The 23,298-nt window shown below is 49.1% G+C and overlaps 1 protein-coding gene across 1 annotated transcript; it reads left to right on the top strand.

The window, feature by feature from the left end:
- Window positions 1-828: 828 nt before the first annotated feature.
- Window positions 829-22,667, top strand: NPHS1 (NPHS1 adhesion molecule, nephrin). Its single transcript, XM_036275093.1, has 29 exons — window positions 829-1,048; window positions 1,157-1,372; window positions 1,448-1,570; window positions 1,796-1,924; window positions 2,431-2,512; window positions 2,866-2,969; window positions 3,393-3,520; window positions 3,609-3,780; window positions 3,964-4,121; window positions 4,329-4,473; window positions 4,576-4,700; window positions 7,191-7,377; window positions 7,555-7,684; window positions 7,832-8,004; window positions 8,407-8,547; window positions 8,628-8,768; window positions 9,298-9,419; window positions 10,273-10,444; window positions 10,543-10,699; window positions 10,790-10,941; window positions 13,118-13,229; window positions 13,313-13,494; window positions 16,282-16,338; window positions 18,270-18,389; window positions 18,525-18,549; window positions 18,658-18,733; window positions 18,859-18,952; window positions 19,047-19,162; window positions 22,536-22,667. Exons 1-29 carry the CDS (start codon window positions 829-831, stop codon window positions 22,665-22,667), a joined length of 3,891 nt encoding a protein of 1,296 aa, XP_036130986.1.
- Window positions 22,668-23,298: the final 631 nt, after the last annotated feature.

Below are 23,298 nucleotides of genomic sequence, written 5' to 3' on the forward strand. Positions count from 1 at the left end.
GACACGCACACACTCAGCACATGCTTTCACAGGTCACAGTTCACTCTCACCTTCCCCACACTCACACACGTGCTCACTCACATGCACTTCACACAAATGTGCACACAGATGTCTGCACTCCCCCAGCTCTCATACACACTCCCCGGCAGACATCCCTAACATCACTGAGGGGGTGATATTTACTCCGGGAAGGAAGGGACTTGCCAAGGTCATGTATCAGGGCAGGGAAGAGCTGGGGAGTCCTAGCCTCATACCAGGCCCATCTCTCTGCTCCCCATGCTGAGCTGGGACTGCCTGGGTCTGACCTGCACCCCCTCATGTCTAGACCAAGCCAGGCCCTTGGGGTCATGGTGGCCGGGGAGGCACCGAGGACTATGCCCGGCATGTGCTGACAGGGGATTTCACACTCCAGCTGGGCCGGGAGGAGCCTGCTGCACAGAGTCTGGAGCTGGAGACTCCAGAGGGTGTCTCAGGGAGGTAGCAGCAAGGGTAGGGTCAGGCTGGGTCCAGAACAAGGCTCAGCTCTCCAGTGACCTCATTGGCCTCATCGCTTTCCTTGGCTCGGGGGGCCTGCCGGACTCTGAGCAGCGGGTCTTCCCTGGGGAGCTGTGCGTGGTGAGAGAAAAGCAGGGATTGGGGTGGTAGGAGAGAAGAAAGACAAATAGAGATTTATGGGGAGGGAGAGAGAAACTCAGAAAGAGCGTGTGGCTTACAGAGAGAGCTAGAGAGAGAGACAGGAGGAGATAGAGGGCAAAGAACGTAGGGCAGGAGGAGAGATAGAAAGACTGAACAAGAGAGGGAGAGAGAACGCGGGGGAGAGATAGACTCATGGGAAGGAAGAAAAACAGAGGAAGAGGAGACGGATGGCAAAAGACAGGCAAAGAGAAAAGCAAGAGACAGAGACATAGGGAGAGGGACCCAGAGAAAGCCAGAGGCAGACGCAGGAGGCAGGCAGTGGGCACTGCAAGAGCCACAGGCGGAGGACATGGACTGGCCCTGAGGGTCCCCATCCAGGCTGCCCTGCTCCTCGTGGGGCTGCTGACCACAGGTGAGTGGGATCCTGGCCTTGTGACCTAGTGTTAAGAAGCCCTCATTTCCTACTCACATTCTCCAGACAGACCCTCTGCCCACTCCTCTGAGCTTTCTGTGTCCTCAGGCCTGGCGCAGTCGCAGATCTCTGCCTCAGGCTCCAGAGGCTTCTGGGCTCTACCTGAAAACACGACGGCGGTGGAAGGGGCTGCCGCTGAGCTTCGGTGTGGGGTCAGTGCCCCTGGCAGTGCGGTGCAATGGGCCAAAGATGGACTTCTCCTAGGACCCGACCCTAGGATCCCCAGCTTCCCGCGGTACCACCTGGAAGGCGACCCTACTAAAGGTAAGGGACCAGAGCCTGAGACCATGAGCCACCAGCAGAAGCTGCCCGTGACCCTGACCTTGGTCCTACCCGCAGGTGAATTCCACCTGCATATTGAAGCATGTGACCTCAGTGACGACGCAGAGTATGAGTGCCAGGTCGGCCGCTCAGAGACAGGGCCTGAGCTTGTGTCTCCCAGAGTGATCCTCTCCATTCTGGGTATGGGTGAAAGACACCCCCCCGCCCCCCGCCCAGGACCCAAGAGTCTACCCAAGAGTCTGGACTTCTAGCCCTCTCCTACCCAGGACCCAGGAGTCCAAGCCCCCAGCATCTCCTTCCTCAGATCCAGGGTGCAGAACTCGTTTCATGAGCAATGAGACCCAAAGCCCAAACCCTCATATTCTTCTCTGCGGTGGTGGCTTACCCCAGACCCTTTCTCATCAGTGCCCCCCAAGATGCTTCAGCTAACCCCTGAGGCAGGGAGCACAGTCACGTGGGAAGCTGGGCAGGAGTACGAGGTCAGCTGTGTGTCTGGGGATGCAAAGCCAGCACCTGACATCACCTTCCTTCAGAGTGAGTGTGGGGGAACTGCTGGGCGCAGTGTGAAGCCCCTGCAGTTGGGAGGGGGTGTCCCTGCCCAGGGCCCTCCTTGGGGCCCCAGAAAATATGCCATTTCTGAGATGGAGACACAGGCTTAGGGAAATGCTGAGGCCAGCATGGAATCCGGTGGATGGGAGGAGACATCCAGGGCAAGGCACCAAGGAGATCACGGGCTGCTGGTCTGGAACTCAGGGACTGGCTGAGGCTTCAGACAGAGACACGGTGTCATCTGTTCAAAAATGGGAAGCTGAGTAATGGGTATAGGTGATAAGCCCAGCAAGGATGGGAGGGGAGGGGAGAGGCGCCGAGAACTCTGGGACTCAGGAAGTCTTAATGTGTGGAGGGAATGTAGCTAGTGCATTTCCTTCAGTACCGGGAGGGAGGGGCAGTCCGTCCACCCTGATGACTTCCAGGCCATGATCCCCAAGATCCACCTTGGGGAGAACCTGGCACCCTTTCTGCCCTCTTGTTACCCCAAGGTGGACAACTAATTTCTGACATCACTGCTAATGTGAATGAGGGGTCCCAGGAGAAACTCTTCACCACAGAGGCCACAGCCAGGTATCGGATGTGGGATGCCCTACCCTTAACCCGACCTCCAAATTTCTCCATGTAAACCCCAAGTCCCAGGGATTCAGGCATGAAAACCTGGGTCAGGTATGAATATCTGGGACTCAGTTCTTCACCCTGACACTCCAAAACATCTTCATGGGAACCCCAGTTCCAGAGTATCAGAGATTTTGGCCATGTGTGGGTCTCTGAAACCCCAATTCTCATTCCTGATTCCCCCCAATATTTTTTTCATGGAATTCCAGATCCTAGAGGAAATCAGGCCAGGTGTGGGGACCTCCTCACCTTAAGTCCCCAAATTTCAGTTAATGACTCTGAGTCTAGAACTCTAACTTTCTCCCTAGGGTGACACCCCAGAGCTCGGATAACGGGCAGTTACTGGTCTGTGAGGGGTCCAGCCCAGCTTTGGATACCCCTCTCAAAGCCTCATTCACCATGAATGTTCTGTGTAAGTGGGGTACTGTGTGAGCTGTGGGCACTGGGGACAGGGAGCAGGAATTGGGGGTTCTGGAGGAACACAGGGATTATGAATTGTTCTGGCTCTTTTTTTTAAAGAATTTTTTTCTTTATTAATTTTTAGAGAGAAAAAGGGAGAAGGAGAGAGAGGAAGAAACACTGATGAGAGAGAACATCAACTGGTCACCTCCTACATGCCCCCCACTGGGGATCAGGCCCACAACTTGGGCATGTGCCCTGAGTAGGAATCAAACCGGCGACCTCTTGGTGCATAAGTTGATGCTCAACCACTGAGCCACAATGGCCAGGCTGGTTCTGGCTTTTAAAGAGAAACATAAGGGTTCAGAGGCAGACTGTGGGACCTGGAAAGAATGGATGGGCTCCCCAGGCCCACTAAGTGACTGCTGCTCTCCAGTTCCCCCAGGACCCCCTGTGATTGAGTGGCCAGGTCTGGATGAGGGGCACGTGCGGGCAGGGCAGAACTTGGAGCTGCTGTGCATGGCCCGAGGAGGGAATCCACCAGCCACACTGCAGTGGCTGAAGGTGAAGGCAGAGGCAGACATGAGGGTGGGGAGCAGGGCGGGGACCAGGAGCTGATTCTGAGCTGGTCCAGGTCTGTTCTTGTCTCCAGAATGGCCAGCCCTTGTCCACAGCGTGGGGCACAAAGCACACTCAGGCGGTGGCCCGAAGCATCCTAGTGATGATTGTCCGGCCAGAGGACCATGGGGCAAGGCTCAGCTGTGAGGCCCACAACAGTGTATCCAAAGAGATCCAGGAACGCGGGGTCACGCTACAGGTTACCTGTGAGTCCTGGTGCCAGCTTCCCAGCTGTCTGTGCATCAGAGAACCATATGCTTGTGTCCCCAAATCATGCCTGTCTAATGTCAAAGACCTCGTCATCCATCCCCAGTTCCCTGTTCGTCTGGGCTGGTCTGTGAGGCAGCCAGTCCAGCTTAGTGTCTCTCTTCTGCCCATGATCCCTGCAGTTCCCCCCAGTGCCATTACTATCCTGGGATCTGCATCTCAGTCTGAGAACAAGAATGTGACGCTGTCCTGCATCACCAAGTCCAGTCGCCCACAGGTTCTGCTGCGGTGGTGGCTGGGCTGGCGGCAGCTGCTGGCCACAGAGGAGACGGTCATGGATGTGAGGCAGGGGCCAGGCTTCTGGGTCCGAGGGAGGAGGGAGCTGAGGGCATGGCTCTTGGCTGTGGGAGAGAATGCCTTGGTCCTTGGGGAGCATGGACTGGGGCCTGGACCTCCTGGGTCCCTGCAGGAGTATAGAGTGGACTGAGGCTTCTGGTGCATGGATGAGGGTGCTCTAGTCCCCAGTCCTGAATCTCTTCCCTGCCAGGGCCTTCATGGTGGCCACATCTCCATGTCCAACCTGACGTTCCTGGTGCGACGGGAGGACAATGGTCTGACCCTCACCTGTGAGGCCTTTAGTGAAGCCTTCACCAAGGAGACCTTCAAAAAGTCACTCACTCTGAATGTGAAATGTGAGCCTCCATCCTCACCCCAGGGGGTGCCCCCTGCCTTAGAGACCCTGCCCTTAGGCCTCAGGCCAGAGAGAAAGCCACTCTTCCTGGCTCTCCCCACAGACCCTGCCCAGAAGCTATGGATTGAGGGGCCCCCAGAGCAGCAGCCCCTCCGGGCTGGGACCCGGGTGAGGCTGGTGTGTTTGGCCATTGGAGGCAACCCAGACCCCTCCCTCACCTGGTACAAGGTCAGTGCCAAGGAAGGGCTGTGGGGTGGCCAGGAATGTGGGGAATGGATGAAGCCCTCTCTCTCCTCCAGAGTCTTGGGAAATCTTGGAAAAAAACTGAATTTCTTGAAAAAATAGTAGAGATTTCAAGTTTTGGCAGAGAATTGGAAAAGACACAAATGCCATAGCAAGTACATGGAATCCAAGGAAACTCCTGGGAATTCTGGGAAATCAGTGAGAATCCTTAGTTTAAATGAAGGAATTCTGAATCAGGATTGGGAATTCTAGAGAAAAGGTAATTAATTTAATTAAAGGAAATTCTGGTGAATTCTCAGCATTCAGGTGAAATGGCAGAGATTTGGGGGAAAGACTAAGAATTCCAAGAACAAAGACAAAGATGGGCAAAGGCTAGAAATTTGGGGAAAGACTAGTAATTCCACAGAGCATTAAAAATTCATTGATTAAGCCCTGGCTAGTGTGGCTCAGTTTGATCCTTGGTCAAGGGCACATACCTGGGTTGCAGGTTTGCTGGTTTGATCCCCGGCCTAGTTGGGACATGTGCAGGAGGCAACTAATTGATGTCTCTCTCTCTCTCACACATCGATGTTTCTCTCTCTCTCTCTCTCTCTCTCTCTCTCTCTCTCTCTCTCTCATTCTCCCCCTTCCTTCCACTGTCTCTAAAAATTAATGAAAAAAAAAAAATCTTTGACTCAGCCAGTGTGGCTCAGTTGTTGAGCATCAACCTATACACCAAGAGGTTGCTGGTTCAATTCCTGGTCAGGGCACATGTCCAGGTTGCAGGCTCAATCCCCAGTTGGGGGCATTTAGGAGGCAGCCGACTGATGTAGCTCTCTCCTTGATGTTTCTATCTCTCTTTCTCACTCTTTTCCTCTCTCTCTAAAAGTCAATAAAAACATATTTTAGTCTTGGCTGGTTTGGTTCAGTGGTTAGAGTGTCGACCCATGGACCAAAGAGTCTTGGGTTCAATTCCCAGTCAAGGACATGTACCTGGATTGCAGGTTCCATCCCCAGCCCTGGTCAGGGTTGTGCGGGAGGCAATCAATTGATATGTCTCTCTCACATTGATGTTTCTCTCTCTCTCTACCTCTCTCCCTCACTTCCCCCTTCCACTCACTCTAAAAATCAATGGAAAAATGTCCTCGGGTGAGGATTAACAGAAAACAAAACAAGACAAACATATAAAAAATATCCTTGGGTGAGGATTAACAAAAAAATTAAAATAAAATAAAACATCTCTCTTTAAAATGTTTTTAAAAATTGATTATTTAGAGAGAGAAAGGGAGAGAGATAGAAACATTGATGTGAGAGAGAAACATCAACCAGCTGCCTCCTGCATGCCACCCATTGGGGGTTGAGCATGCAACCCTGGGCATGTGCCCTGACTAGGAATCGAACCGGGACCTGTCAGTCCATGGGACAACACTCAATCCACTGAACCACATTGGCTGAGCTAAAAAAAAAAAAAAAAATATATATATATATGAAAATACATTAATTAATATTAAATTAATTTTTTAGGATTTGGGGGTAAGTGAATGAAATTCTGGTAAAATTAAAAGAAATTCTGACAGCCTGGGTGATGTGGCTCAGTGGTCGAGTGTTGACCCATGCACCCAGAGGTTGCCTGTTCAATTTCCCACCAGGGCACATGCCTGGGTTGGGTTGTAGGATTCCCACTGGGGGGCATGCACGAGGCAGCCAATCGATGTTTCTCTTTTTGGTCGATATTTCCATCTCTCTCTCCCTTCCTCTCTCTCTAAAAATTAATAAAAACATTAAAAAAATAAATAAAAGACATTCTGACAGATTTTGGAGCAGTTAGGGAGCTAATGGAAATTCTAGGGGAAAAACTAGGAATTATAGGGGTGAAATGGACCTTCATTTAATTGGATGGAATTCTGGGTAAAGGCCAAGACTTTGGGCCACACAAAGGATTCTAGTAAAAGACAAGGATAATAAGAGAATATTGGAGAAGGATTCAGAAATCTGTGCAAAGGCAATTGAATTAAGGAAATGACCAAAGGAAATTTTGAAGGAAAGTGGGAATTTTAAGGAAAACAACAAAGGATAGGAAAAAGTGAAGGAATTCTGAGAAAGATGGGAATTCCAAGGGAGTTTCCTGGAGTTTTGTAAATGTAGCTGGATTGGATTTTGAGGAATGTGCCTAAGGGTCGGCAGGGGCACTGACAACCGACAATCGCAGGCCTCGGGAAGGCAGAGGAGGCGGGGCGTGGGGTGAGGGGTGGAACTGGAGGAGGGATCAGACAGCAGAACAGCGGGGTACCGGCTCCAGGTTAGGCAGGAGAGATTCCGGGTTGGGGGTGCTCAGTTCCAGTCTCTTCCAAGCCCTAGTGAGGTGCCGGCGGAAGGGGGCGCCTTTTCCTCATCAAACAAAGGCTTTATCTGGGCTAGTGGCTGCCAACCCAATGGGGGCATCTCAGGGGGGGATGGCAGGACCACCTCGGTCCTCTAGTCAGTCTCAGCCCTCAGGACTCCCGCACGGTGACCGAACCGCGGCAGCCCCAGGAGCCACGGCGGGTGCAGCTGGGAAACCTGGAGAAGTCGGGGAGCACCTTCTCCCGCGAGCTGGTGCTGCTCACGGGTCCGTCGGATAACCAGGCCAAGTTCACGTGCAAGGCGGGCCAGCTCAGCGCGTCCAGGCAGCTTGTGGTGCAGTGTGAGGGCTCCCGTGGCCGGGTTCGCGGGGGGCTAGGGGGTAACTGAGCCAGAGCCCGTTGGGGGAGCGGTGGATGTGCAGGGCGGGTCAAGGGACGCGGGGCTGGGCCGAGCCTGGGGTCAAGGCCCGGGCCTCCTCTTCACCCCTGAGCCTCACTCGTCTGACACGTTCTCGAAGTTCCCTCAACGAACTTGACGATCCTGGCCAACGCGTCGGCGCTGCGCCCCGGGGATGCCTTAAACCTGACGTGCGTCAGCATTAGCAGCAACCCTCCGGTCAACCTGACCTGGGACAAGGAAGGGGAGAAGTGAGAGTGAGAGTGGCCTCGCCCCTCCCTTGATCTGGCCCCGCCCCCTCGCCTTCCCAGTCCTGCCCAGTGTTCACCCCATCTCTGGCTGTGCTCCAACCCCGCGCCAGTACTGACCTGACTCCACCCGCCCTGCCCTGTCCACAGGCTGGAAGGCCTAACCTCACGGCCTCGGAGCGCCCCATTCAAAGGCTCTGCTGCCGCCAGGAGCATCCTTCTGAGGATGTCATCCGGTGACCACGGGCACCGTGTGACCTGCCGCGCCCACAGCACCGAGCTACGGGAAACCGTGAGCGCCTTCTACAGACTCAACGTGCTGTGTATGTGCGTGGGCCTGGAACCACTGTTTTCCTCCTAACGTGGGTCTTCACCTTAGTACCGACCTCTATCCTAAACCTTAGAACTTTCCTGACCTTTATCCTGATCCCAGTCATGCACCAACTCCTATCCTGCCCAAACCCCTCTTGCCTTTGTTCTCTGTCCTAACCCCTGGGCATCACCCCCATTCTGAACACCTTCTCCATCCTTAAGCCTGCCTCTGTTCCCTACCCCTGTCCTAAACTGGAGTCTATCCCCCAAGCTCAATTCTGTACTTAACTGTTACCTTGTTCACAACCTTGAATCTAGTTGCAACCCCAACTTTAACCCTGTGTACCTGTACCTGATCTCAAATTCCTCCCAGTCCTTAACAATCTTGATTCCCGATGGCGCCCCCTCCACAGACCCTCCGGAGTTCCTGGGGGAGCAGGTGCTTGTGGTGACTGCAGTGGAGAAGGGCGAAGCGCTGCTGCCCGTGTCGGTGTCTGCCAACCCGGCCCCGGAGGCCTTCAACTGGACCTTCCGCGGTTATCGCCTCAGCCCAAGTGCGGGAATGGGCGTGGAGAGGGGTGCAGGCCTTAGGGAAGGGAGCACCGGGCAAACCCCTTACCCTGACCTCCCCCAGCTGGCGGTCCCCGGCATCGCATCCTGTCTGGCGGAGCTCTGCAGCTATGGAATGTGACCCGCGCTGACGATGGCCTCTATCAGCTGCTCTGTCAGAACTCAGAAGGCACTGCCCAGGCTCTCGTGCGGCTGGATGTTCACTGTGAGCCTCCTTCATCTCCCTAGGAAGCTAGGCAGCTCTGGGAGCCCCACCCATCACGGAAACCACACCCAGGAACCTTGTCCACTCTGGTCTCCTTATTGTGCAAGCTCTGCCCACCCAGGGATATTCACTCATCCCGAAAGCCTCTCACTCTGGGAGGCCCAACTGTAATGGAACCATGCCCACTTTAGCTACACTGCCCACTAGAGAGATCCTACATGGAATCTCCCCAGACAGGGAATCTACCTACATGGGAGTTATTCCCATCAAGCCCACTGTGGAAGCACCGCCTCCATGCAATTCTGGAAGTCCACCTGACCTACTCTTGTCACCACAGAGGCACAGTACAGGGTGGGGACAACCTCACTATCCCTGGGAACTACTCCAAGTGCTCCACATAAAGGGCAGACTGTGTCATACCCATAACTTCCCTGGACACTTCTAAGATACCTCTCCTACCTGGGACCCTCTTCCACCATGGCCTATCTAGGTCCAAGTGCCTTCGCCAAGCCCCTACCTCCTTCTCCAGATGCTCCCACCATCCGAGCTCTCCAGGACCCCACTGAGGTGAATATTGGGGGTTCTGCAGACATAGTCTGCACCGTCGATGCCAATCCCATCCTTCCAGGGATGTTCAGCTGGGAGAGACTGGTGAGGATCTAACCTTTGGTAAATGGAGGTGGGGCTGGGCAATGTGGTTTCTTAACTGTCAGCTCCTTGGGAAGAAGGGTCACATCTATATGACCCTGTGTAACTGTATACATGTCAGGGAATTCTCTAAGAACTAACTGTTGAGTGGTAGATGAATGGATGGATGAGTAGGTAGATAATCAGGTGAGTGGGTGGATAGATGGATGGATATGTGGATTGATTAGTAAATGGGTCAATGAACAGGTGGATGAATGAATTAATAGATGGTATAATAAATAAACAAATGGACAAGTGAATGAATGGGTAAATGAATGGCTAGATAACTGAATGGGAGAGAGTAGATGGATGGATAGATACTTCATCAGTGTAAAGATGTCCATGAAAGGATGATGGATAAATGGATGGAGAGATGGAAAGATGGATGAATTGATGAACAGATGCATGTACTTAGGAGTGTGTGCATATATGAGTGAATAGATAGGGTAGGTGGGTGGAGAGATGGAAGGGTAAATAGATGGATAGATATAAGGAAGACAAATGGATGAATGAATGGGTAAATAGATGAATGGATGGAAGGAGAGGTAGATGGATGGGTAGATAAGTGGATGAATAGGTGCATGGTTAAATAGATGGATAAGTGAATAAATGTCTCCATGAATGAATGGTTGGATAAACAGGTGGATGGACGAATGGATGATGGATGGGTGGATGGGTGACAGGGGGGATTTTTTCTTTGCTAGCTCCATAAAGGGTGATTGTGAGTAGGAGAATGAGGTTTCAGAAAAAACCCAGTTTGGGGGATAATGGAACTGGGCAAGACTTGGGGCCATCTCCCTGAATCTTTTGCATCCAGGGAGAAGAGGAGGAGGACCAGAGCCTGGATGACATGGAGGAGATAGCAAAGGGACCAACAGGGCATCTTCGTATTCACCATGCCACGCTGGCTCAGGCAGGTGCTTACCAGTGCATCGTGGACAATGGGGTGGCACCTCCAGCCCGAGGGCTGGTCCGTCTGGTCGTCAGATGTGAGTAACACCCGTACCCCTGACTTCAAGGCCTGCCACTAAACCTACAGCTCTCGTGTCGTTCCAAACACCTCATGCTGACCTTCAGTCTCTCCTAGTTGCCCCCCAGGTAGAACACCCCACTCCCCTAACTAAGGTGGCTGCAGCTGGAGACAGCACCAGTTCTGCCACCCTCCACTGCCGTGCCCGAGGTGTCCCCAACATTGTCTTCACTTGGGCTAAAAATGGGGTCCCTCTGGATCTCCAGAATCCCAGGTGAGTCCAGGCCCAGCCAGAGCACTCCAGCCCCAACTGTTTCCCTAGCCCCAGTCACCCTCCCTGAGTTCCGCCACTCCCCTTCTGCAGGTACACAGAGCACACATACCACCAGGGTGGCGTCCATAGCAGTCTCCTGACGATCGCCAACGTTTCTGCAGCCCAGGACTATGCTCTTTTCACATGCACAGCCACCAACCCCCTCGGCTCAGACCATACTAGTATTCAACTCGTCAGCATCAGTATGTTGGGAGACGGCTGTGAGGGTGTTGGGAGGGTGCTTGGGTCAGGACCCAAGTCTCTAGTTGCTCCCACACTGGCAGTGTTCCTGAAACCTGAGAAATGTTTGAGTAAGAATGGAGTTTTTGCCTTACCTGAAAATTCTAATAGAGCCTGGATCTGCAGAGGAATCCACAACTAATTAAAAAAAAAAAAAAAGGAAGAGGGAGCTTATTGGCCCAAGTGACTTAAAGGTAGATTTTCAGGAGTCACTGGATCTAGGTTCAGCTATCATCAAAAACTCTCTGCCTATCTGGTCTGCCTGTCTCTGTGTCGGCTTTATTCTAAGGCTCCTCATAGTGGGCTGTTGGACCTTCCAGGGGAAATAGAAGTTTTCTTCCTCCTAACAGTGGTGTGAAAGTACTAGAATTACGATTTACCTGCTTGCCCTGGCCGGTTTGGCTCAGTGGTTAGGGAGTTGACCTGCGGTCCAGAGAGACCCGGGTTCAGTTACCGTTAAGGGCACATAACTCGTTTGTGGTTTGTCCCCAGCCCTGGTTGGGTCGTGCGGGTGGGAGCCACTAGATGTGTCCCTTTCACGTCAATGTTTCTCTCTCTCTCTTCTTCTCTGTCCCTCTCACTCTGTCTGAACAAAAAATGGAAAAATGTCCTCAGGTGAGGATAAAAAAGATTTACTCACTCTACTTGGCTTCCAGCGGTGAACAAATCATATGGCAAGGGGAAGGCGACACTCTGGTTGTCCAGGCCCCGTCACATGTCCATCCTATAGGGAGTGGAGAAGCATGTGGCCTGAGAATGGGAGCAAATGCTTCTCCAAAGGATACTCAGGGTTCTGCAACCAGGAGAAATAAGGAGAATGGATGTGAGATAAACACACAAAAAATCTACTACAAGAAATGTATTCACAGTTGATCCAGTCATTCAGGGACATATACAGAATGAGTGAGAATTGTGAGTCACCCAATGAGCACATTCTCAGCCAGGTAGAATAAAGCCGCATTCTTCTTTCTTGTTTCAGCTCTCATGTAAATAAGTGTCCTTTTTGAGGTCTATTTGGTGCTCTTTGTTAGTGTTTTTGCTATTTATTTATTTATTTATTTATTTATTTACTTTTATCCTTATCCGAGGACAGTTTTGCATTTATCTTCAGATAGAACAGGAGGGAGAGAGGGAGGAAGAGAGAGAGAGAAGCATCGATGAGAGAGAGACACATCAACTAGTTGCCACCCACACAACCCCAACAGGGGCCGGAGACAAACCACAACCAAGATACCCTTAGTGGGAACCGAACCCGGGACTCTCTGCTCCACAGACTGAGCCAAATGGGCCAGGGAAGTGCTATTTAAAAGGGTCTCCAAGCATAGTGCTGAAGTGCTATCTACTGTTTCTAAGTGCAAGAAGGCTGTGATGTGCTGCATGGAGGAAATACTGTTGAAAAAGCTTTGTTCAGGCATGGGTTACAGCTGTTGGCTATGAGTTCAATGTTAATGAATCAACAACAAATACACACACACACACACACACACACACACGTGTGTGTGTGTATTTTTGTTTGTTTGTTTTTTTGTTTTTTGGTTACTCCTCATCTGCGACTCTTCCATCCATGGGCTGATGCTCCAACCGCTACGCCAAACTGGTCAGGGCAACAAAATATATTAAATAGGGCATCTTTCAACAGAAAAACATATAAAACAAGATTATGTAGTGGTGGGTTTATTTTTGTTTGTTTGTTTTGTTTTGTTGCTGTTAATGCTCACCTGAAGGTATTTTTTTCCCCCCACGGATTTTTAGAGAGAGTGGAAGGGAGGGAGGGAGGGGGAGAGAAAGAGAGAGAGAGGAACATTGACATGTCTCTCTCACATCTGTTGGTTGCCTCCTGTGTGCACCCTGACTGGGGGCAGGGATTGAACCTACAACCCAGGCACGTGCTCTTGACTGGGAATTGAACCCTCGACCCTCCAGTGCCTGGAGTCTTGTAGGAACCTAACCCTGCATTTTCCCTAGAAACAATGGTTTGATATTTGCTAATTCAGTGTTCACAACAACTTTGTAGAACATAACCACCATGAATAATGAGAGTCAACTACGTATTTAAAATCATTCTTTGGAAGAATCTGAAAGAAATCTTCCAGAATCATTTTGTATCCTCTGACTACTTTCCCATCCTTTTCCTTACAGGCCGCCCTGATCCTCCATATGGATTAAAGGTCTTGAGCATGACCCCATACTCAGTGGGGCTGGAGTGGAAGCCTGGCTTTGATGGGGGCTTGCCCCAGAGGTTCCAAATCAGGTGGGTCTCTGTTAAGGCAGAGAGGGGTGGAAGACAACAGGGCTGGGACACCCCCTTGAATGACTAACCTCCCTCTCGTGCAGGTATGAGGCTCTGGAGACCCCAGGGTTCCTCTACATGGATGTCCTACCACCCCAGGCTACCACCTTCACATTGACTGGGCTGCAGCCTTCTACACGATACAGGGTCTGGCTGCTGGCCAGCAATGCCCTAGGAGACAGCGAACTAACTGACAAAGGATCCCAGATCTCTATCACCACCCCAGGTCAGAAGGGAAAGTCTTGGGCAGGTTGCAGAGCTCTACAGAGGACTTAAAGTGTGGTACAGTAAAGTCAGTATTATTCTTCCCCTTTTACAGATGAAGACACTGAGGCCCAGAGAGATTAAGCATGTTGTCAAAGGTCACACAGCGGGAGGGAGGTAGAGATGAGATTGAAACTCAGACAGATGAACTCCAGAGACTAGATTTTAGTCACTAAATCATACTGTCTGAATGCAATTAATGACACAGAAAAGTTAGAAAAGAGTTTGAATGGAATAAAAATGAAAACATGAAAATTATGGGGTGCAGCTAACGCAGTGCTTAAAAGGAAATTTATAGCATTAAATTCTCATAATCGATTTTTTAAAAATGGCCTCAAATTGATGCTGTAAATTTTCATCTTAAGAAACTAGAAAAAGAAGAGCAAATTAAACACAAAATAAACTGAAGAAGGGACATAATAAAGGTAAGAACAGAAATCAGCCCTGTCCAGTTTGGCTCAGTGGTTAGAGCGTTGGCCCGAGGACCAAAGACACGGGTTTGATTCCAGTCGAGGGCACAGTACCTCAGTTGCAGTTCATTCCTGGACCTGTTCGGGGTCATGCTGGAGGCAACCAGTCGATGTGTCTCTCTCACATGGACATTTCTCTCTCTCTCCCTCCCACTCTATCCGAAATTCAATAGAAAAATATCCTTGGTGAGGATTTATTTATTTATTTATTTAATCCTCACCCAAGGACATTTTTTGATATTTTGTTCAGATAGAGTGGGAGGGAGAGAGAGAGAGAGAAACATCGACGTGAAAGGGACACATCGAGTGGCTGCCACCTGCATGACCCAACCAGGGCTGGGGACAAACCGCAACCGAGGTACGCGTCCTTAGCGAGAACCGAACCCAGGTCTCTCTGAACTGCAGGCCGACACTCTAACTGCTGAGCCAAACTGGTCAGGGCCTTGGTGAGGATTTAAAAAAATAATAATAATGTTAAATAAAGAAAATTGTGAACTCAAAAACAATAGAGAAAAATCAATGAAACCAAAAGCTGCTTCTCTTAAAAGACCAATAACATTTATTGATCTTGTATTAAAAGATTTATTAGCCCCTCTCCCTCCCGCTCTATCTGAAGATAAATGCAAAAATGTCCTCTGGTGAGGATTAAAAAAAAAAAGATTTATTAAAAGTTAATCAAACCCTGGCCATTTTGGCTCAGCGGTTAAGAGTGTCGGCCTGCAGTCCAGAGAGACCTGCCTGCAGTCCAGAGAGACCCGGGTTCGGTTCCCGCTAAGGGCACGTACCTCGGTTGCAGTTTGTCCCTGGCCCTGGTTGGGTCGTGCGGGAGGCAGCCACTTGATGTGTCCCTTTCATGTCAATGTTTCTCTCTCTCTCTCTCTCTCTCTCTCTCTCTCTCTCTCTTCCTCTCCCTCCCTCCCACTCTGTCTGAACAAAAAGTGGAAAAATGTCCTCGGGTGAAGATAAGAAAAAAAAAAAAAGTTAATCAAGGCAAAAGGGAGAAGATGCGAGTTAACCAATACCAGGGGTGAAAGAGGGGACACTACATTAAGGGGATAAAAAGGAAGTATCATGAACAAATTTAGGCCAAAAAATTCAGCAACTGTAATGAAATGGACAAGTTCTTTGAATATGACTAATGAGAACATTTTGCCTCTGACAGGCCAATCGGCAGTGTAGTGGCTAATCACACAGAGTTTTATTCAGACAAACCTGGATTCAAGTTCCGGCTCTGCGAGTTCTAGTTGTAAGACCTTAGGCAGTTACTTTACCTCTTTGAGCCTCAGTTAAACCTCTTTGAGCCACAGCTTCTAAAAATCAGGTATGCCTTAGTTTCTGAAAGTAAGGTTTATCTTAGACAGTTGTGAGGATTAAATGAACTAATATATCTAAGAACAGGGCCCTGTACAAAGTAAGGTCTGTGTAAATGCTAATTTTTTAAGAAATGCCCCCCACTCACCTTCATTTGCTTTGCCCCATGAAAGCACCCTTTTTCTGTCTTCCCTTTTCGGACAGAGCAGCCTTTTACTCATGGATGTAAGGACCCTTTCCCATCTCTAAAATATTTCCTTCTCCCCCCACCCCCACCATTTCAGTCTTCCCTTTAAGGACTAAAGCATCAAGTTCTATACCCACCTTCCATGCTGTAGAATTTATACCTCTATGAAGGGATCCTGAGAGCCAGCATCTTTTTTAGTTAACCTGAAAAATTGACAATTCAGGTTAAAAGAACCTTGTGTGCCATAAAGCACTCATCAACAATTATTATTATTCCAGGCATTAGAATGGCTATCAATAGTATTGTCATTCTTTTTATTTTATTTTATTATTATTATTTTTAATCCTCACCCGAGGACATTTTTGCATTTATCTTCAGACAGAGCAGGAGGGAGAGAGGGGGAAGAGAGAGAGAGAGAGAGAAACATCGATGTGAGAGAGACACATCGAGTGGCTGCCACCCACACGACCCCAACCAGGCTGGGGACAAACTACAACCGAGGTACATGCCCTTAGTGGGAACCGAACCCGGGTCTCTCTGGTCTGCAGGCCGATGCTCTAACCGCTGAGCCAAACCGGCCAGGGCAGTATTGTCATTCTTATCAGCAATTGCCAGCTCTTCTTGAAATATTCCTAAGAAGCCATAAACCAGTTCCCACGAGTCTCAAAATGGGATGAAAAGCTTAATAGAAGACTGAGAAATACTTAAGGCTTATCCTAGATTTTCGGTGTTAATTCACACTCTCTTTCTCCCCCCCCCCCCCCGCCTCCCCCCGCCCCAGGTCTAGATCAGCCTTCTGAAGAATCTGACTACCAGATGCCCACAGAGCAGCCTGAAGGCAAGTTCTCAATTCACTGCAAACCCCTCTCTCCCCTGAGAACAGAACTTTCTGGTCTCTAACCCTCTCTCCTCTGCCTTATGGACACCGTTCCTTAAGACTTAGCTCTGTTCCTATAGACCCTAACCCGTTCCCTTAGTTCTTACTCTTGCCTGAAAGAATTCGCTGATTTTATGCCCTGTGTAGATCCTGTATCAGTTGGCTTTTCCTGCGTAATAAACCACCCTAAACATGAGCACTTAAAGCAGCAAACATCATTTCTCCTGATCTGTGAGTGGCTGAACAGTTCTGGTCTGGGCCAGAGTCGGCTGGAAGCTCAGCAGGGACTGGTTGGTCCAGGATGGCCTCCTCTTCACATGTCTGACAATATAGCTCTTGGTTGGGACAAGGAGGATAACTGGGCCACATGTCTCTCCTTGGCTTGTTCCCGTGGAGGTGGTCACAGGAGTCCCAAGAGCAGCAGGAGAAGCAAACTCTGACTCACAAGCACCTTTAAAGATTCTTATTCTGTCACATTTGCTATTGTCTCTGTGGCTGAGGCAAGTGACACGGTTCAACTTCAAGTCATGGATACAGAGAGAAAATTCTGAGCATTTTGCAAACAATCCCCTTCAGAGTCTGAGAAGGTGGTTGCAAATAATAGAAGTGTGACTGTTCTTGGCAATAAAAGAAATTGCTTGGCGCATGAAACTAAAAATTCCAAGTATGACTGAATGAAGGTGCTTAAAATTTTCACCAAGGATCTATTTTCTCACCCTGTCTCAACTTTGCCTTCATCTCTGATGGTTTCCTTCTCAGGTTCTCTCATCAAGGGTACAAAGAAGTCTCACACATGCCTCCAACTTTCATTCCTCTTCTGAGCAGTCCTCAGAGGAGTGTCCTAAATGTTCTAGCAAAAATCTACTTTGGATCAAATGCTGGTCTCTGAACTGATCACTATGAAAAGAGAGATGGGTGCTGTTTTTGGCCAGGCTGGCTCTGTGTCCTCCATGAGTCCCATAGAGCCATACAGACTGAGAGCCAGGGTGTGGCTATTTCCTCAAAGGAAAAGGAGAGCTGTTAGCAAATGATGGGGAATGAATCTTGAACAGATGTGTGCTTAGAAGGACTTAGTCTTGTCCTCGGGGATATAGCAGAGAAGTCTGATATTGTCTGGGATGTAAGTTTGTGCAAAGAGGAAGTCGTTTGGGATGGAGTTGAAAGGGCGAACAAAAGTTGAGAAGAAAGGATATTTGAGGACGGACACTTGACTATTCTAAGGCTTAGGGGTGTAGGTTTTCCTCGGTGATTCTGGAAACAGCGTGGTTAGTTTGTGTGGCTGGAGGATCTAATACCAGGGTCTATGGTTGGTGGGAAAGGCTGGAGACGTTGTAAGAGGCCAGATCACAGAAAGTCTTAAATACCCCGCTAAGGCCCTGGCCGGTTTGGCTCAGCGGCTAGAGCGTCAGCCTGTGGTCCGGAGAGACCCGGGTTCGGTTCCCGCTAAGGGCACGTACCTCGGTTGCAGTTTGTCCCCGGCCCTGGTTGGTCGTGCGGGTGGCAGCCACTCGATGTGTCCCTTCACATCGATGTTTCTCTCTCTCTCTCCCTTCCTCTCTCTCCCTTCCACTCTATCTGTACAAAGAATGGAAAAATATCCTTGGGTGAGGATAAAAAAAAAAATATATACCCCGCTAAGGAGCTGAAGCTCCAGTCTGAGTTTCTAGATGGGGCTCAGGCAAATGTAGGACCTTCTGCTAGTGACCTGATTTGAGAAAGAAACCACCTGCCTTGGGGTGGCAAGGAGTGGACATGGACACCCCTGTCCATCTACTTTCCTGGCCTGTAAAAAGGGGCTTTGCCTGGTCAGGGATGGATTTTCTCAGAGAATCCTGCTCTGGGCCTAAAGCCAATTGTTTTGAGCTCACTCAGGTGTTACCTTCTGCCCTCAGGCACCTCAGAGCTGCCCCTGATGCCTGTGCTGGTCGCTGTTGGGGGCCTTCTGCTGCTTTCTAACGCCTCCTGTGTCGGGGGATTCCTCTGGCAACGGAGACAGAGACGTCTTGCTGAGGGTGAGGAGACCCTTGCCCCACTGGGGTTGAGGCCCAAAGGTCACGGGGAGCCCTGGAGCTACTGCATATTGAAGGTCTTCCAGGGCCAGGTGGGCTTGGGAGGTATCTCAGATCCCTTTTTCCTACTTTCCTCAGGCATCTCAGAGAAGACAGAGGCAGGGTAAGTGGGGGTACTTTTCTGTAAGAAAAGCTCTGAGGGAGGAGGTTTTGGGGTGATGGGTGTCCAAGGGTCAACATCCAACTGCTGTCCATGCATCCATCCTGGAAGGTCGGAAGAGGTCCCGATCAGGAATGAATATGAAGAGGGTCAGTGGACTAGAGACCTGGACGATCCAAGCTCCACAGTGAGTGGGGTGCCCCGCTGACAGTGAATAAAATTCCATGACCTTCTGATTAATTATTCACCTTCTCAGGGAGTCAGAAGATGAAAATACTTTACCTTGTGGTTTGGGGGGCGGGGTGTTGACAGGTTAGCACAGCAGATGCAGAACCATATTATCACTCCATGAGGGATTTCAGCCCCCCGCTGCCACCAACACTGGAAGAGGCATCTTATCCCAGAGGTGAGTTCTGACCCCATCAGAACTCCCCCACTCAGATCCCCCCGACACCTGGACTGGGTGCCCTGATCACTCCTTCCTCCCACTTCGACTCCAGGCTTCACAGGTCTTGAAGAGGACAATATAGCCTTTCCTGGGCACCTATATGATGAGGTGGAAAGAATGTACGCCCCACCTGGGACCTGGGGACCCCTCTATGATGAAGTACAGATGGTGAGGACATTTGTATCTGCAGAATTCTTTCCTGGCTAGTGCCAGAAACCCACATCCATGTTTATATTAGTTAGGGTAAGCTAGGCTGCTATAACAAACAGGCCTGGCCATAACCCAGTGGCCTAAAAAAGACAGTCAATTTCTCTCACACAGTAGTCAGAGACGAGTGGCCTCACTGCATGTGGTTATTACGGAATCCAAGTTCTTTCCACTATGGTCTTCTGCCACCCCCCAGCGCATCATCCAAGTTTGCATGGATAAGCCAGTTCACTGGAGGTTTCAACCGGTGAAAGAGGGAAAAGGAGAGTATGATGGAGGCACAACCCTGCCTTATGATCCAGGCTCAGAAATTACACATTCTAGCCCTGGCCAGTTTGGCTCAGCGGTTAGAGCATCGGCCTGCGGTCCAGAGAGACCCGGGTTCGGTTCCCGCTAAGGGCACGTACTTCGGTTGCAGTTTGTCCCTGGCCCTGGTTGGTCGTGCGGGTGGCAGCCACTCGATGTGTCCCTTCACGTCGATGTTTCTCTCTCTCTCTCCCTCCCACTCTATCTGTACAAAAAATGGAAAAATATCCTCGGGTGAGGATAAAAAAAAAAAAGAAATTACACATTCTACTCATTTCCCTGGTGAGAACACGGTCACATGGTCACATCTAACTGCAAAGGAGGCTGAATGATGTAGTCTAGCTTGACAGCTATATGCCTTACTACAGTTATATTACTGTGGAAGAAAAAGGCATGCCTTTTGTTGGATAGTTAAGCATCTCCACTACACTAGTTAATCAGAGAGATTCAGAGAAAAAGTATTTTGACTCATTCAATTTATTTATTTATTTTTATCCTCACCCAAGGACATTTTTGCATTTATTTTCAGATAGAGCAGGAGGGAGAGAGGGAGGAAGAGAGAGAGAGAAACATCGATGTGAGAGAGAGACACATCGAGTGGCTGCCACCCACACGACCCCAACCAGGCTGGGGACAAACTGTAACCGAGGTACGTCCCTTAGCAGAAACTGAACTCGGGACTCTCCGGTCTGCAGGCCGATGCTCTAACTGCTGAGCAAAACTGGCCAGGGCTTGACTCTTTCAATTTAAATGTCAAGGCATAGAATTGTCCTGAGACCCACACACCTGGACCAAGAATTTCCTCCTTAAAGATGTCCCCAGAGAACCTCGGTTGTGGTTTGTCCCCGGCCCTGGTTGGTCATGCGGTTGGCAGCCACTCGATGTTTCCCTTTCACATCGATGTTTCTCTCTCTCTTCCTCTCTCTCCCTCCCACTCTATCCGAACAAAAAATGGGAAAATGTCCTCGGGTGAGGATTAAAAACAAAACAAAAAGATGTCCCCAGAAAAATCCAGGTTAGAATCCTATTAGATTGAAAACCTTCAAAGAAAAAGAATGCCTCTTTTCCAATAGCTCCAAAGCCCTCCAGTGCTGACACTTATTGGTCTAGCTTGGGTCACCTACTCATCACTGAACCACGGAGGCAGGGGATGAAATATGATGATTAGACAGGTCTGGATCAGTGCCCACTCATGGCATCAGGGAGTAGGACTGAGAGTGTGACAAGGACAGAGGACAGAGAGAAGTGGACATGGTAGCAGGTCAGGTGAAAACAGACAGGCACTTTGATCATCGACTAACCCCCACCAACTGCCTCACAGTAGGTAGGTGGGGCAGAACACCTGACTTTTGCTGTAGCCTTGGCTAATGCTGACACCTCTGGGCCAAAGATTTCTCTCTGTAACATTGTCCCAGATGGGGCACTGTTCTCCCTACCAGAGTGGACATGAGTATTAAAATGCTGTCCGTGGTGCTGAAACACTGTTTCTGTGAAGGACCGGAGAATAGATACAGTCCTCAAAACCATTAGACTCTGCCACTGTAGTGTAAAAGCAGCCATAGACAATACATAGACACATGATGTGGCTAAGTTCCAATAAAACTTTGTTTTGAGATACTGAATTAGAATCTCATATGTCACAAATAGTATTCTTCCTTTGATACTTTTCCAGGCATCAAACAATGTAAACCTGTTCTTAGCTTTTGAACAGTGCAAATACAGGCAGCAGGCCATATTTTTGGCCCATGGCAAATCTGCTGTAAAGTTTGCTGAGCTGAAACAACCATTATCTCCCAATCTTAGGGCAAAGCACATCCCCAGTCAGAACCACACTAGATGGTCATTTTTCTTTTCTTTTTTTTTTATCCTCACCCGAGGACATTTTTCCATTTTTTGTTCAGATAGAATGGGAGGGAGAGAGAGGAAGAGAGAGAGAGAGAAACATCGATGTGAAAGGGACACATCAAGTGGCTGCCACCTGCACGACCAACCAGGGCCGGGGACAAACTGCAACCGAAGCACGCGCCCTTAGCGGGAACCGAACCCGGGTCTCTCAGTACCGCAGGCCGACGCTCCAACTGCTGCACCAAACCGGCCAGGGCTTTCTTTTCTATTTTAATAAGGAAATGTTTTGGTAGTTCAGAGGACTAACAGAATTGTGACTCACATTCCACAGTTTCCATAGCCAATATCATGGGCATTTAAGCATTTCATATATCTGCCCGGGCTGATTAGAGCATTGGCTCATGGACCAAAGAGTGTTGGGCTCGATTTCTGGTCAAGGGCACATACCTTGGTTGCGGGTTTGATCTCTGACCCCAGTCAGGGTCATGCGGGGGTGAAACAACATTAGTATTTCTCTCTCTCTCTCTCTCTCTCTCTCTCCCTCTCTCTCTCTCTCCCTCCCTCCCTCCCTCCCATTCTATCTAAAAAAATCAATGGAAAAATTTCCTCAAGTGAGGATAAAGTTTCATTTTAAATTTTTTTTCTGACTGGAAATCATGAGATATCTTGGCCTTGCTTAAAATAATTCAGTTAGTGGGGTAGAGAATGAGAACATAGAGATATAGATAAATCAAGATTGACCAAGGATTGATATTATCAAAGCTAGGTGATGGGTCCATTGAGGTTCATGATAGTTCATTATAATCACACTCTTATTTTTTAAATTGATTTTCTGTAGAGAGAGAGGAAAAGAGAGGGAGAGAGAGATAGAAACATAATATAAGAGAGAAACATTGATTGGCTGCCTCCTGCATGCCTCCTACTTGGGATCAAGCCCACAACCCAGGCATGTGCCTTGACCAGGAATCAAACCGGGACTTTTCAGTCCACAGGATGATGCTCAATCCACTGAGCCACACAGGCTGGACCACACTCTTCTTTTTATATGTTGGAATTTACCCCTATAATTAAAAGGTGAAACTTTTTTTATCTGGAAAGTTGAGTATGAATGTGTATGCTCTAGACCTCAATGATGACCCACAGGGCATCTCTCTATGGGTCTAACTCCACCTTTGTTTGTTAGAGCCCTGGTGACCTATGCTGGTCTGAAGACAAATATGAAGATCGAAGAGGAATCTATGATCAGGTGGCAGGAGACTTGGACCCTATGGAAACTGATTCTCTACCCTTTGAGCTGAGGGGACATCTGGTGTGACAGGCTTCTCAACACCTTTTCCCTATACGTGAAGAACATAAAATTTCAGTGGTCCTTTTCATTCCAGTCTGGGTTGAACTTGTTAAGTGAACACCATAACACACAAAGGGACTGGCCTTTTTCAGGAGAGGACATGGAGGGGTGTGTATAAATGACAAAAAATGATTCAAGCTGGTATCAAAATATAAACAAGGTTCCTCCTGGGGTTTCTTTTGAAAACTAAACTTCTCCAAAGAGACAGAGTGAATTGTAAAAGACATCTCAATAATAAAAATTTATTCTGAGGATTTTATGCTTTTTCAGAAGTGGAAAAAGACATATTAAAAACTCAGTTCATTTCTAGTTTAACTGCATCTGAAATTTATGGATTATTGTTGTGTCCTACTTATTTTATTATTTTCCACAGTTATCTAAAATGTAATGTATAAGCAATACATACATGTAATAGACTCTATAGAAAATAAAATAGACTATCGAAACAAGCTAGACACAAATGAATACATACTGTGTGATTTCACTTACAGAAATTCTAAAATAGGCAAAGTTAACTTATGGTGAGAAGATCAGTGGTTGTCTGGGGCCATGGAAAGGGAATTGACTATAAAAAGCTTTGGGGGAATTTTTTTTGGGT

The sequence above is a fragment of the Molossus molossus genome, unplaced genomic scaffold, assembly GCF_014108415.1.
Source record: "Molossus molossus isolate mMolMol1 unplaced genomic scaffold, mMolMol1.p scaffold_m16_p_21, whole genome shotgun sequence".
Lineage (NCBI taxonomy): Eukaryota > Metazoa > Chordata > Mammalia > Chiroptera > Molossidae > Molossus > Molossus molossus.